This window comes from Mixophyes fleayi, chromosome 7, assembly GCF_038048845.1.
Source record: "Mixophyes fleayi isolate aMixFle1 chromosome 7, aMixFle1.hap1, whole genome shotgun sequence".
NCBI lineage: Eukaryota > Metazoa > Chordata > Amphibia > Anura > Limnodynastidae > Mixophyes > Mixophyes fleayi.
Genome location: NC_134408.1, coordinates 11,793,540 through 11,810,021, shown reverse-complemented (window position 1 = coordinate 11,810,021; position 16,482 = coordinate 11,793,540). Strand labels below are relative to the sequence as shown.

General features: G+C 37.3%; 2 protein-coding genes across 2 annotated transcripts in view; both read right to left on the bottom strand.

The window, feature by feature from the left end:
• LOC142098455 (uncharacterized) overlaps nt 1–16,482 on the bottom strand; it is a 584,882-nt gene that overhangs the window by 241,542 nt on the left and 326,858 nt on the right. The gene's annotated exons all lie outside the window — the stretch shown is intronic.
• LOC142098005 (uncharacterized) overlaps nt 1–16,482 on the bottom strand; it is a 252,476-nt gene that overhangs the window by 98,074 nt on the left and 137,920 nt on the right. The window contains exons 4-6 of the mRNA XM_075180399.1: nt 6,823–7,107; nt 4,246–4,353; nt 2,795–3,112 (exon numbers count right to left, since the gene is read on the bottom strand). Coding sequence (XP_075036500.1) covers nt 2,795–3,112; nt 4,246–4,353; nt 6,823–7,107 — 711 coding nt within the window. The remainder of the gene's footprint in view (nt 1–2,794; nt 3,113–4,245; nt 4,354–6,822; nt 7,108–16,482) is intronic.

Sequence of the window (16,482 nt, the reverse complement as noted above, 5' to 3'; positions counted from 1 at the left end):
CTATCTCTAGTATAGATAGACAAGTAATGCAGAAATAGGCTGTGGCAGATGCAGCTTATTCCTGGAAATAATCAAGTGTAATCCAATGCTTGTGCAACTGTGTTGTTTAACTGTGCATTTTCATACACTTTGTGAGAAAACTCACTTAGTGTAGAAAACACACATACGTCTCATCCCACATAAGTCACCCCAGAGACTTATCATACACTGAGTATAATACAATATCATTATGATACACTGATTTGTCCTTTTCCCAGCATGCAGTGCTCTCCTTCACTCTCTGCACCACCTCTGTGTACCTCTGGGCAGCAGCATACACTTCTAAGTGTGCTGGGAGATGTAGTTCACTGTCACCAATGTTTTGTTAAAATGAGCATGTGCGGTCCGTTCGGTGGACATTTATAAAAATATTATATTCCTATTAACACCACACCTTTATTTGTATTATTTGAAATATTCATTCCTGTAATTGCATAAAATTGTAAAATAACAAAAAGAAAAGATTTTTTGTAAAAAAGTTTAGAAAATGTGTTTAAAATTAATTTCGCAGACCGCCACTGATATGTCTCTCTTTTATTTTATTTCTCTTTTTTGTAGCAAACTGTGATCCTGATAGTGTTATATTGTCACGTACATCTCAATCCACACTCAGAGTTACTCAATAGAACTTATTATACACACAATTAGTCTGTTTTATTCACTCACTAGTGATGTGTGTTACTCCTCTGTATATACCATGATATGTGTTATTTTATCACAGCTCATTATCTCCAGGGACCACAATCCTGTCACTTCAATTATGCTGTATGCTGTATTTGAATATTCCCAATATAAGATTTTGGAAGATCTCATAGTCCATTTATAGTACATTGATTCAGGATCTCCCATAATGAAAAGCTATTGGACATCACAGCATGTATCCTCTTAACCAATGGTGGGTTGTCCACATCCAATGCAGTATGTAAGGAAAGAGTCCCAGGGCAGCTGAACAGCAGACAGTGATGGACGACTGGGTCAGTGCTGAGCTGCACCTGTGTCTGATAAATGGGAAGTGTTTTCTCAACATTTTTTGTGGGTGGACATCCAGGTATGTTCTCCTAAGAGATCGACACCACTCTGCCACCATTACTGTACTATGACTGTCCCACTGTATGGTTCCTGGCTCTATGACTGATACACACAGTGCTCTTACTGAACCCTGGGAGGAACATTCTGAAGCCCTAAATACACATAATGATGTGCAAACCATAAAAAGAAATTAAGCCAAGAAGAAACAGGTCTAGGTATCCTCTGCCCAGCAGCATTACTAACTAAGTTTATGAAAATGGATCTAACAGTAGCGCATTGTCAGTGACCAGTTGCTTCAGTTTATTTTGGATGTTATATGATTGGAAATTAACACTTGCCCAGTCAATGATCGGCAGTACAACATTTGGCAATACCATAATTTTGCTTTATGGCTGAACAACTGGACCTGAGTCATTTACTTCCATGTGTGAGGTCAAAACCAGCAACAGTATTATGTCATTATAGTCAATATAAAAAAGTAAATATTTTGGATGACAGTAATAAAATAAGACCATTATCTTAGCTCATAAATGTGGAGCTGATTATGATATAACTGAGTATATATTACATGATATTTATTACTGTACCATACTCACCCTGCACTTGTACCGGTCCTGTACTTCTCTCTATCGGCTGCTCCAGGCTGGGATGTTCCACTCTGCAGATAAATTCTGATCCTTGGTCCTCCAGTGATGGGGTGATCACCAGACAGGCTGTACAGGTAAATGTTTTATCTCTCTGCTGCTGTGATCTGCGGATTGGAAGCTTCTTTGTCTCATTGTCAGACATGGGAATTAATTCCTTATTTCCTCTCCCTTTCTTATACCACGTCACAGTCAGATCATCAGGGTAATAACGTGACACTGTGCACTGCAGCTGTGTCTGTTTGTCCGATAACAGATCCGGTATCTGAATTTCATCCATTTCTGGCCGGGATAGAAAATCTGCAAATATTATGTACATAGAAAAGGTTCTCAGTGACCCTGTACATTTATATCATGTTATTCAGAGCATACAGTGAGTGGGATTCACATAATTATATTTATTTTTTTACATTTGTCTTAATGAATATTATTATCAATTTATTCCTAAATTCTGTATTAACAAACAATTAGTTATATATTACCTACCAAAAGTCTGGGATTTTATTATTATATTATTACTTTGTCTAGGATTATATTATTATTTGTTAATATATTCTTTATTTCCAACAGAATCTCACATCTCTTTTCCTGAGTTAAATGTGTTTGTTTCAGTAGAATTCTGCTTTTAGATAGTTCATTAAAAGAGGGAGCAGCCAATGATAAAACTATTTATTAGATCACCCATTAGTTCTATGAAATCACTAATAATTGTAAAATACATTTCTAAAAAATGCAGTGATAATATCATTTAACTCACAATACAGTGTGTATAACTCTAAAAATAATATTAAGAAGAATTGAAGAAGAAATTAAGAATTATTTCGGAAGATTCCTTTGTAAAAATCCTCTATATATATATATATATATATATATATATATATTTGTTTACATTATATAATAACACTCAGCAGCACAACCATTTATGAGCTGTTTCCTTACTTAACTGAGACAAATAACAAGATGAAGGGTTACATGAGAAGGTCCCTAAGTAGCAGGAGTTGTTCCAAGGTGGAAACTCTTTAAACCTTCTCAAAATCTAGAGTCATATAGTAACTACCCCAATATTCCCCGGTGACACTTACATTTTATATCACTCTTCTCACTATCCCAGTCTTTATGTATCGGATGTTTCAGCTTCTGATGAGTTACCGCAGCTCGGACTATATACGGCTCATTTACATTGACCTTGTCTCTCAGGGTCTCACAGCTGCTGGTGACATTAAAGGTCCCATCCTGGTTCTCCTCCATGATAACAGTAGATTCCAGGGTCTTGTGCTTTGTACTTGAAGGTGGTTGGATCACTGTCCAACATACTGAGATATCTTTAGGGTAAAAATGATCCACGTTCAAACTGAGACGGCCGTCTGTGGAGCAAATTATATGTCTCGCCTTTGGAAGCCCTATAACAACAAACAGAAAAAATCTTCCCAAAGTTCAAATGTACAGACAAATACCCCGGCAAAGCAAATTCACAAACCTGATAATGAAATCACCGGTGATAACTACTTTTAACATTGCAGTTTAGGGGCATGAACAAAAAACAATGTAATAAGCTAATGCCCTATACCTATATAGATACAGGAACACTTCAGTAACTTATTTTAATTATAATTAATTTTTTAAGTTTATATGTGTGTAAACAATTTCAATTGTACTCATTTCACAATATAGGATCGGCAATGTTTGTTTTATTGCTGTGCAACAATTATATAGCATTGAACATTCTTGATTAGAAAATCATGACTAACTAAGCCACACCCCCAATTCCACGCTACACACACTTTCAGCTCATGGTCTTTGGTTGACAGAATTTTTCTTCATTTCCAGTCAAATGTTGTCCTGGACTGCCGGCTGTTTTAGTCCAACAAACAGCGATATAGGCCAGTCTAAAATGCCCAACGTATGTGTATGAGCAGCTTAACTGACCTGCGATGATAAATGTTATATAGGTATTAATAACCGGGAGCACAGGCAGGGTAGGGCTGGCAAATTTCAGCCCGGGGGCAAAACTTTACTCAGCAGCCTATTTTAAAGGAAAAAAATTCAGGTGACCCAGCCCAAGATAGCACACTATGGGACCGGCACGGAGGGCAGATGCCCCCTGCCCCCCAGCCCATCCTGCCCCTGGGTACAGGGAATACTTATAGGGTAACATGTTGGGAATATGCCATGTTTAGCCAATAGGCGGCGCACAGAGCTGATTCATTCTTCCAGGGCTTACTTGTTTGACATGTGCAGACATTTGTTTGCAAAGAGACATCTAAGTTGTTAAGAATCTAAGGGCTTTAAGGTACATAAAGTGCTCAACATTTGGGTGCAGAAAAGCACTATTTGTATAATTTGATGATTACACCCTCATTTCTGCCCAATTCCTACAACCACGGCCACCGGACAGCAGCCCAAAGTGGATGTCTGAAGGCAAATACGTAGGGAAGAGTGGAAATGTGACACTGTTTACTCCATATTTGCCTTGATACGTAGACCCCTTTTATTTCTGATATTGGGAAATAAAAGAAAGCTTTCAGTTACTTACGGCTCTTCCTGTACCTATGGATTAGTACCACAATGATTATAATTCCCAATGCACAAACCAGCACAATAGCAACAATCACAACATGAACTTTGTATCTCGGCTTCAGATCTGAAAGAAAGCAAATATATAACAAATACAGATTGCTCATTATACATTGTACAGTGTGCTGGGGGTGATGTATGTATGTAGTATGGTGATAGTTACTGATGGCACAATGTCTCATGTACACAGCACACACCTCTTATTATGTCTTGTCCTGTGAAATATTTTTTTATGTAAAGCACACCTGATATTAATAAATGTATAAACTAATGTAAATAATAACGGGATAATCCGTGAGTTCTGATGTCATCACTTCAGTGTTTATTAGGAACTTATATTATAGTATATTATAAGAAATAGTGCACCAAATTATGGATATTAGAAGACACCTCAGATTATGTGACTTGTATAAAGGTCCTAAACCTACAGAATCATGATTTTATATGGTCAGTCACAAACAAGTGGAAATTTAGAAGTGACAATATGAAAAATGTAATGGGATGTGTCGAAGTCGTATAATGGGATGAACGAAAGTATATTGGTTTAATATTGTTTTGCTGTGCGATTGCGATCCGTACGCCACGTAACACGTGGCGTGGTGCGATCGCAAGGTAAAATACGCACGCACACACTCGCATTACAACATTTAGTTATTTATATAATTCATATTCATATTGGTTCCGTTACACTGTAATTTATGAGCAGATAGTATTTGGTTTATTAGTAGTATATATATAATATGTATATATATATATATATATATATATATATAATGATTATACGTACCCTTCAGTGATATTCAAGGTTCAGGTTATAGAAAAGGTATCATGCCTAGTGTCATATTAAAGCCCTATTCATCAGCAGCTGTCCGGTGCAGTCGGCGAAGAGATCGCACATTGCATACTTTAGTTATTGATATTAGGGAATAAACCTTTGTATGATGTTGGCTATGAAATGCTAATTGACTTAGTTGTAACTGGAGCATTGGCGGGAAGAAAGGAGCAGATCCCCTGGAGAGATTACCCCCCACCTTTGGATTCCTTAGATTGAATCAGCCTATGACCTGTTTACCCTGGACTCACCCAACGTCTGGACCTATAGAAACAATCTACGTCATCTCTATTGTTCTCTGTAACACTGACTGTGTACATATGATCATAGCTGTGCACCCAGCTCTCAGACTTCACTGATCACAGTATTCTAAGGTGAATCACTGTCCAGGGGTGCCCGTGGTTAGCGCAGCGTAGCACAAGCGGTATGTATTTATCTTTTGGTATTGGCTGTACTGTACTGTATCATAATATAATAATGTATTGAATTGTTGACTATTTACATCTGCTAAAATAAATCACTTTATGCTTTGGAAACACATATAATTGATTGGGCAATGCTTATTTGAAAACGATAGAATTACTTTAATAGATGTAAGTGGCTGAAATGTGATAGTGTCATAATGAAGGCAGTAGGAGAAGTAGCGGTATGACGCACCCCCATATACTGGCCCACTTCCATCACTGTATATATGTATATATATATATATATATATATATATATATATAGAGAGAGAGATACAGTGGTGGAAGTGGGCCGGTATATGGTGGGACGTCATATATATACACACACACACACACAAATATATATATATATATATATATATATATATATAAAGATAATGTGAGTGAATGGAATGTGATAGTGTTACAATTAAAACAGTTGGAGAAGTATCGAAGACGTCTGGGCCGTGAATAGCACAAGATGCATACACACTGACATTTACTACTCATGGTTTATTGTAGTCCTTGGGGTTGGTATAATTATTTTCCCCTGATCTTTTACTGGCAAATATTTGCAGTATAATATAAATACCCCATAATCCAATCTGTATTTTATTAAGTGTATGTAAAGAACAGAATGTGGGGACATATTGTAGAAAGTTGAGGAGGGAGCAGTGAGGAAATTATATTTTATATAACTTAGATATAAAGGGTTGATTAGAGGTGGGCACCTTTCTAGTGGTTGTTAGTGGTCCTTTAAAAACAGGAAAGAGATTCATGTATAAAGATGACAAGATGGGATAGGCATAAGGTTCCTCAAAAGCAATGTCAGAGCGTAACTGCAGATTAGAAAATGTAGGAGCCAACCTGTAATCTACAGGGTCTATGCCAGCAGGGAACCCAATGATTTCTATAGTATAGTACCTCAAAAACTTGAAAACAGCAATAAAAAATAATAGATCAATATCTACTGAGAATCTTAGACTTGTTGAGTTCCAATCTCCAGGCTTCTATGGCATGCTGAATACTGTCATACTTTTATATAATCAATTGTAGATGTTTGCAGGTTGCTCTTTGGCCTTCTATGTGTATATGTGAAAACCTGTTCCATTAGGTCTCGTGGTTCTCTAAAGTAAATCTGTTCTATACATTAAATTATCATCAATGAATTAGAATATATGTAAAACATTGTTTATCTTAAATATTGTTTAGAAGCTACATTAATAAGGATTATGCAGAGTTATAACAGATGTTTGCTCACCTTTCCCTACTACCAGCAGTCTCTTAACATGAGGATGGATCAGGGTGTCATGTTCCACCACACAGGAGATCTCCACGCCCCAGTTCTGTTCTGTCGGCAGGAATTTGTAGATCGACTCCACGGATGAACTGGTAATATTCCGGGTCTTGGTATTCTCCACCAGTGTTCCGTTCAGGAGCCAGTTCACAGCAATGGATTCTGGGTAAAACCCAGATACATGACAGACCAACATCTCCTCCACATTCACCTTAAATATCGGGGAAGTGATGGAAACAGATGGGGCAGCTGCAAATGTGACACATAAGTCATTGTAATACTTTGTTCTGTATATTTGTATATATACGTGTGGTTGAGGAAACTATTGCACATCTGCACATGATTATTGAGACACTACCTGGAAAGTGGGACAGCCAGTGCTTTTGAAGCACTAGGTTACCCCAATCCCCTCCACTCCCCTGAAAAGACCTCTGCATTGCTGCCTGCACTTGTGCCATGTGCCCATTGCCCTGGATCACCGTCTCTCTGATTGACTACTTATAGACAAGCCCCTTCTCAATCATTTGCATCATAGGTCTACTAGGATCAAGCTCTGTGTTGTTTCACAAGGGTTTTTATTTATTTTTCTCTATTAATTCATCTCGGTTTACTTCAGGGCAGCAGACAAAGAGAAGCCAAGCAAAACAAATAGTAAAATAAAGATGAAAACATAAGATTTGGGGAGTGTTTATTTCTAAAAAGTATTTTTTCAACAGTGTCAGTGGCTTTGTTTATTTGTAGTTTTCCTTGTGAAACTATAGGTACCAGCTGGCCCTGGCTGTCAGGGCATGCTGACGTTTGTACTTCTCGAAGCACCATCATGCTCTGGGAGTCATGGTCATGCTAGTTCTACAAGTGCCAGCATGCCCAAGCAGTTTATGGCTGCCAGTGCTTGCTGGGACTTGTAGGTGTACACAGTAAACTGTATTCCTATATTTACATATTACCTGAACCTCACCAGCACTATTCAGTAGTAGCTGGATTTCCCTGGGGGGCTCACACACTACGGGGCCTATTGATTAAGCCATATACCATGCGGAAACTATTTTTTCTGAATGGTTTAGGCATTTTCAAATAACACACCTATCTAACAAATCCTCATTATTGGATCACCAGGTTTTCAAATATTAGTTGGATTGGATTTATCAGGTACATGTAGAAATTGTAATTGGGTTTATACACAGTGTTTAGCTAATTTAATTGATAACTAATTTTTATGATGAAACTTTCCGATATGTTGCAAAAGAACTATAAGCTTTTAAGACTGAATTCATACAGGATAGGTTAGTGTTGAATTATCTTACAGCTCAAACTGGTAGTTATTGTGTGACATTACAATTAATATATTGAATGCAATGTTGTACATATATCACAAATGATACAGATAATACAGGCAGTATAATTGATCATTATATGAATAAAGTAATACAAATGAAGAAAGAATTTTCAAAAGCTCGTAATACTTCCTTATCTGAATTGGACTTGTGGTTCTCTTGATTGGATCCAACTACCTGGTTCTCTTTAATAGATACTTGGTTCAAATAGTTGATGCATTAATTGGGATGGTTTCTGCTCAAATATTGGGAACATTATTGATTGGTTATCTAAAACTTGAAATTTATACCAGTATTAATGAAAGTTGTAAAAAGGTATTAATTAAAACTACAAAAGAAATTATAGAATTACATGAACCTATAGGACCAATATAATGAACAAGTATGTGAGTTTTGGATACTATCAAAGGGTGGAATTGTTAAAGATATTCATATTTGAATGAAGTTAATTAAATATACATTTAATAGTAAACTGTAGAATGAATATAATTATTTTCATTTTTAAAATGTTTAATGCATGTGTTTCATTAAGAGGACACTAGAGAGCACTTGATGTCCATAAATGATTTGAGAAGTAAACTGCCATGTGGTAATGGGATAAGTGGTTTTGGCCAGTTCTCAGACTGTTGGACAAAATAATTTTGTTTTTAGAAGGATCTCTGAGCAGTAAACCATATCCACAGGACAGGCCCAGATATTAACCTAGACGAATGAGCTTTGAAGATTTTGACATTGTGGGATTGTCCTTTGAAACCACTCATTTCTCTTGATTCTAATGAAAGTATCTGCAGATAGAAAGACTGCCAGTGTATTCAACTATCTAAAGCTTTCATAACATGTGTTACATGCGCATGCTATAACTTATTTAAAATAATAAATACCTTTTATATCCCTTTAATCTTCTTGGTTCTTTTGGTATGAACTTTCAATTATTGTTATGCAACGACTGGATGACACAATAGCTGCATCATTTACCTGAGCTATTGGTAAAAACACTCCTCAAACCTCTGTATGAATCTAGTCACCTGATTCTGGCTAGTATGTATACAAACTTTTACTAAACATGTTTCATAGATTTTATCTATCCCCTCAATGTAGTTTTCAATAAGGTTCATTCTCAACACATGATTGATCACGAAGAGGTAAAACCATTTCATCAGGGTCAAAAGGAAAAGTATAGTGGGCAGCGCAGTTCTATGCCAATTATGTGTGGTATGCTGTCCAAAATGGGACAAATCTCCAAAATCCCTAGATAACTGATAACTCAAAAATATCCCAAGGCGCAAAATGGATATGGTATGTAAGTGGTTTAATATATATAAATCTAAAATACAGTAAATATTTGCATATATAATGAAGGTCCGGACCAAACTGGTAAAACTAAAAACAGGTGCACAACATTAAACATCAAACAACATATGATATAATTATATACAACAACAGACAGTATAATAGAATGTCATGAACCTTATTCTGTTAAGTCCAAACCAAATAGGTTCTTTATTAGAGATGCTGGCTGTATAAAGAATCCACAGTCCCTCCAAAACAGTGAGGTTTAAGTGTTCCAATAATTTGCTGCAAATATTTACCGGATATTGGATTTATTGTATATTTATAAAATTAAAATAGTCATTATCAGATTAAGAACCACCACTTACATAGGATATTCTTGGAATATTTTTGAGTTAAGATCCATTTCATTGTCTATGGCTATGCTCTTTGTGCGCTCTTTCTGGCTTAAAGTCAGAAAATTGCCATAAAAGAACTAGGTAATTTTCTTCCCTTCACGTCATAATGGGCAATCCTGGGAATAGTCCCTCCAGGTCAGAAAATATCAAGAGCTGGGAAAAGGCTACTTCTGGCAATAAGTTCAGCTGCCCACAAACTATCTTGCAGTAGTCCCAGCCTGGGGTCTGTTTATTCAAACTATTCAAGGATAAGATATTTTATATACAGTAGCTTGCAAAAGTATTTAATTCCTATAAAAAGTCAGTAGATTTACCTGTATTACAAATGCCACTTACATAGATTGTTCCAGACAGTATTTGTATTGCAAACCAGTAGGCTGTATATTTTCGAAGTCATAATTCATTATTTGTCTGCTGATTTTTTTTTAGAAAATAAAAACTGAAAATTGATGCTTGCAAAAGTATTCAACCACTGCAGACCATTACTTGGCAGAAGCACCTTTTGCTGCTATAACAGTTTTAGATCTGTTGGGATAAGGTTCTATAGGGTTTGCACACTGTTTGGGACTTCCTTGCAAATCTTCTCCAGGCTGTTCAGATTGGTTGGATGATGTTTGAGGACAGCAATTTTCAAATAGTGCCACAGATTCTCTGTTGGATTGAGATCTGTACTTTGACTTGACCATTGTAGAACATTCACCTTTATGTCAACCACTCCAGTGTTGGTTTGGCCTTGTGCTTGGTATCTTTGTACTGTTGAAAAGTCAACTGTCTCCCAAGCTCTACATTTCTAGCAGAACTAAAGCAGTTTGTATTGCAGTATCTCCCTGTATTTTGCAGTATCCATCTGTTCTTTATGTTTAACTTGATGCCCAGTGCTCAGTGAGGGAAATCTTCCCTACAACATGTTGCTGCCACCCCCATACTTCTACTGTTGGGACGGTGTATGCTGAGGAATTGGCAGTGTTAGCTTTGCACCACACATAGCATTTTGAAAAGGTGCCAAAAAGCACAAATATTGTCTCATATGACCACAAAACTTTGTCCCACATTTTAGCTGGGTCACTCTGTTGTTTTTTGGCAAAATCCAGAAATGCTTTTATATGGTTAATGACTTCTTTATAGTCACCTTCCCATACAGGCCAGTTGCATGCAGAGCTCTTGACATGATTGGTTGGTCACCTTCACTCCAGTCTCAGCCACTCAACTCCTTTAAAGTGATAGTTGGCCTCTCTGTGGCTTAGTGAAAGAGAAGAATGTTCGCTTCTTTATATAAATGAAATGTGTGCTAGTGAATAAAAATTTTTGAGACAGCAGGCAAGGACAATTAGGACCAATGTGTATGTGAAAAATGTTGTTCAGCACTCTTTGAGGTGCTCATTGAGGGGACCATTAAGCTCCCCTGCTTTGATGTTGGCAGGTGATCTTATCCCAATATAGCTATAGTGTGTACAAAATTCTCCTCTATGTATATGCTGACACATAGTGATTTATATACTCTCTGTGGCTCCCCTCACATGTCTTGTACTTTCTCTGATGCTGAGTTTTGAGGAACGGCCTTGTCTAAGCAGTGCCTGGGTGCTATGATGCAGCTTCCATTTCCTTACAATTGATCCAACATTGCTCACTGGGATATCCAAGCACTTAGATATTATTTTGTAACCTTTTTCTTATCTTGTGCATGTCTATAACTTTATCTTTAATTTTTTAGCATGCTCTTTGATCTTCATTTTCACAGCTTTTGTTCAGGTTCACAGTGTGACCAATGTTAAGAGAATTAAGGGTCTTTTATACATAAAAGCTGACCTTTTTGATGATTCACAGGTAGAGGCTAATTTAAAGTAAATTATTAGGTCAATATATTTCATCTGTGTCATCTTGGAGTTTCTACATCACAGGGATTGAATACTAATGCAAGCAGCATAGTTCAGGTTTTTTAAAAAATTTGCAGACAAATAAGAAATTATGGGTTTGAAAATTTAAATTAGGGGCCTACTGGTGAGCAATAAAAAATATTGTATAAAACAATCTGTGTAAGTGTCATTTGCAATACAGACAAATCTGGTGATTTTTGGGTGTTTGCAAGCCTCTCTATTTAAAATGGATTGACTGGAGGCCACACTTTCAAAGGAAACCTGAGTTAAAAAGTTATTTGAGATGTGGGAGAGCTACATAGGCTCACTCAACAGAGGCATAAAATACCAAATATATAAATGCTTTTCCTCCACATCCTAAGATGAAAACTAAGGGCTAGATTTACTAAGCTGCGGGTTTGAAAAAGTGGGGATGTTGCCTATAGCAACCAATCAGATTCTAGCTTTCATTTATTTAGTGCTTTCTACAAAATGACAGCTAGAATCTGATTGGTTGCTATAGGCAACATCCCCACTTTTTCAAACCCGCAGCTTAGTAAATATAGCCCTAAGAGTCTTCAATAATGATCACATGTACAGGGGGGAAACCCAGAGCCGGAACTTAGGATGCTAGCGCCTGGGGCGAGAAAGGCAAATGCCGCCCCCCTAGCCCTCAATTTTAACCAAACGTACCTAAAATATTCCTAAATTGCGCCCCCCTTCAGAGTTGCGCCCTGGGCGGTCGCCCCCTGTCGCACAGCCCTAGTTACGGCCCTGGGGAAACCATTCGACTAAACCCAAAAGTTTTTGTAATGCAAGGAACGATTTGTACACTAACTACATTTCTCCAACTATGTTATGCATTAAACAATTTTTTTCAGCTTATAGGCAATACTGGTATAATGTTACCAGTTCATCAAAGTTTTAGTAAATGTCAATAAGCAAATGTATGCTACAGTATACTCAATCATTCTGTCCTCATATTTCTCATTATATTATTTCTCACGACTGTATTGTATTGATTTGCTTTGCTTTGGAACTAATAACAATAGATAAAAAATATGTAAAACTCAAAACACGTTAGGTTGTAATTTTGCTGTCATACTTTTACATGTACGTTCAAGTTGCAGAACTGTGGCCTACTCTAAGTCAGACCTTGTATGATTATTTGTTTCTTACTAAGTTAAACACTTAAGTTCCTGTTTAAAAGTCAAAGTGGTTCTTCCACATGCTTTCCACCTTGAAAAAATATATCACCATTATTCACCTATTTATAGAATCATATTGTTAATGTATTTTGTAACCATTAACCATCATCAGCTATTTATATAACGCCACTAATTCCGCAGCGCTGTACAGAGAACTCACTCACATCAGTCCCTGCCCCATTGGGGCTTACAGTTTATATTCCCTAACACACACACACACACACACACACACACACAGACACACACACAGAGACAAGGTCAATTTAAGAGCAGCCAATTAATATGTTTGGGAGGAAACCGAAGCACCTGGAAGTACCCACGCAAACACGGGGAGAACATACAAACTCCACACAGATAAGGCCATGGTTGGGAATCAAACTCATGACCCCAATGCTGTGAGGCAGAAGTACTAATCACTAAGCCACCGTACTGCCCCCAGTTTAATGATTTTCAATTGCAGAGAACATCCTTACAATGCTTTTTAAATTAGTAAACTGTAGTAGACAGTTTTGAGTGCAGTAAACAGCAAATTGAATGAAGAGATCTAACCAGACTATTTTAATCCTTTTTAAACAAGGCCCCTTAGAAAGCATTGCTTACCTCCATACACCAGCTGGAAGTCTTCCTGGAGAGGATCACGGAGAGATGGATGATAAACTCTACATGAGAAGTTCTGCTCTCTGTCCTCCTCAGTGGGTGTTATTATTACTGAACTGTTCACACTGTACATCCCGCCTGGGCTTCTTTGAGGATTGTCCACTGTGACCTTATTAAGTATTTCTCCATCCCTGAGCCATTCAACTTGTATTCCCTCTGGGTAGAATCCAGTGATGGAGCTACGCAGGACACTCTCTTTATTATTAAGAACTGTTTTATATGTGATTGTGACCTGTGGAGGAGCTGAAACAAATGAAAATAAGAAATGTATTTGCTAATTAGGTAAGGTAAGCAAGATAAGCTATTGTAAAATTCATTACAAATACTGTCTACTACGTATAGACATTAAAGAGATAAAGTAGAAAAGAAATATGAGCAGATTGGTAGAGTTTGAACTACAATATTTTGGGTCCCCCTTCCATACACATCTTGCACTGTCTTCCAAGGACTATTCTCTAAGTCATGTATAGCGGGGCTGGAGAACATAGGGCAGTTCAGAGTGCACTTCAATGTGTCAACTTATGCACAAAGAGAGACATAGAGAAAACGGGCATGGGAAATGCTTGTGTGCCAATAGTTGTATTTTAAGGAATGCTGGGGGCAGCAGGATGTGGGTAATGTAATTTTACTATGTAGATAATACATGGGTCATTTTTTTAAAATAAACACTTTTTATTGTGTGACAGAACATGCAATACAAGGAACATATAGAGTAAAATAAACAAATTAAACAATTACAATATTGTATTGACCAGCTACATGGCAATCTGCTTACCTGCACTGCATGGCCCTAGTCTTCAGTCACACCCTAGTAATCTTTTCCTACCCTCCTTCTACCACCCTCCCTAGTTTACTCTTTTTGGTGGTACCTACACTCCCTACTGTAATATATTCTTTGCATCTGGCTGTACCAGCTATGAGAAAACTATATGTATTGTGGACCCCTGCAAGGTCAAACTCTGTATAGGAGGGGGGTGTCCTAAAACAGGGTGTGCTACTAAAATCTGCCCAGTAACAAGAAATGTATATAAGATTGTATAAAGGCATTATTTGATGTTCAGACTCTTGTTAGACTGCTGCACCCATGCTTGCATGAATAAAGGAGCTAACATTTTGATCTTTGGCTTATGACTCTGACTTCATACTGCTTGGTAAGATTCTAGCTATAACAGTTGGTGACGAAACCATGGGATTCCACAGATAATACATCCATCCTAATCATGGGAAAGGAATTGACTGCGGCTGCAATTTAAAGGTGAGCTTTATTGTCTTTTATTCCGCTTCCTGTCTTATGAGATAAAATGTTGTTGACTTTGGATAAGATCCAAATGTTCTTCTTTTATTAATACACAACAGCAAATATCTGTATTTCTCTTTATGCTATCACAATCTATATTTGTACATAATAAGTTTGTCTGAGTTTTGCAATGTTGAAACACCTTTTGAATGAAAGGAGGCCCCTAAATGTGACAAGAACAGAATGTGTATTTGGGGAGACAAGGAAACTTTCTCCCAATCCATGAGGGGCCAGTGAGCGACCTTAACGGCGCTAGTGTGTGACAAAGGTCATTTGCAATTCCGTGATCTGAATGCTTGCGGCTGGCTCGGTCAGAAGACAGATTAGGGAATTTTGTCACCTACTGTCAGAATCACCCACAGACCCAGATAGCAGATCATGCACACGTGTGGTCGTGTAATAGTTAGTAGACAGCTCTCTTACTGGACGCAGCAGCAACGTTCCGCTAAGTGCAGCGGTAACTTAGCTTTTGTTTTGCCAGCATATGGACACTTCTGTGTGACTAGTTGCTGGTGTATATAGATTGTTGTGGGTCTCTGCTGGGAGATAGCCAATCATTAATGGAATGAAACTTCCAGATGGAAACCAAAGACGGTTAAGTACAGAATGTATGGGTTAAATCCTGTCAGATATTTGTACAAATGGAACAAAAAGACTCTAGACCATGACACCTTTCCTCTGTGTGGCTATTTTGACCAGCAGAGACTGGGACAATTACAGAGTTTGTTAGACTAATATGTGAATAAGTGAAAAGCTTATGCTCCATGGATTGTATTTGGACTGGATGTCACAGGATTATAGAATTAGCTGTAGGAGCTTTCCTGAAACTCTTCCTCATCCCTGGGATGATAAGACACACTCACACCAAGTATATGGGTTGATTTTTTGGAGAATCTCTTTACATAAGTAAACACTGATACATTGATCAGCTTCTTCCTCCTTTTTAGACATTATCTGTGGTTTCATTTAATGTGAAAATGTGTTAAGGAGTTTTCCACCATAGTCAGATTTGTTTCTATTTTTTCTTTTTTTGGGTTGCAATCCTCTCTGTTTAACATAGAAAACCTAATATACCCTAGGTTGATAAGCAAAGTGCCTTATTTTAAATAACACACACACACATTATATTTAAAATATAAATGAGCTATAGATCACTTTTAAAGAGCATCTAAAGCTAGGCTTGGATCTGTGAGCTTTACATATGTAATAACTGCTCATTGTTCTATATTTTAGAGAACATAGACATTGCGTGTGAGAGAAGTGCTTCTATATCTTGCAGCACGGCAAACCCAGAGCTTGTGAGACTGACTAGCAAGTCTCCTAGGTAACATATATGTAGTATACAAGCTACAAATTGGTGCATTAATACACCATTATATGGCCAGTGATGTTATAACATGCTAACCAGCATGTTCTGCTTTGCAATTTGAGCTTTCTTTTATTTTATCAGACTTTATTAGACATGTGTCTTAAATATATGAAATGTAGTTTTAGCTGTCAGCACTGGAGAGGAAACAGATTGCTTGAACACTCTCTTATCTTCATTGTTTATATCTGAGCATTTTACATATGGGGTTTAGTTGTCCT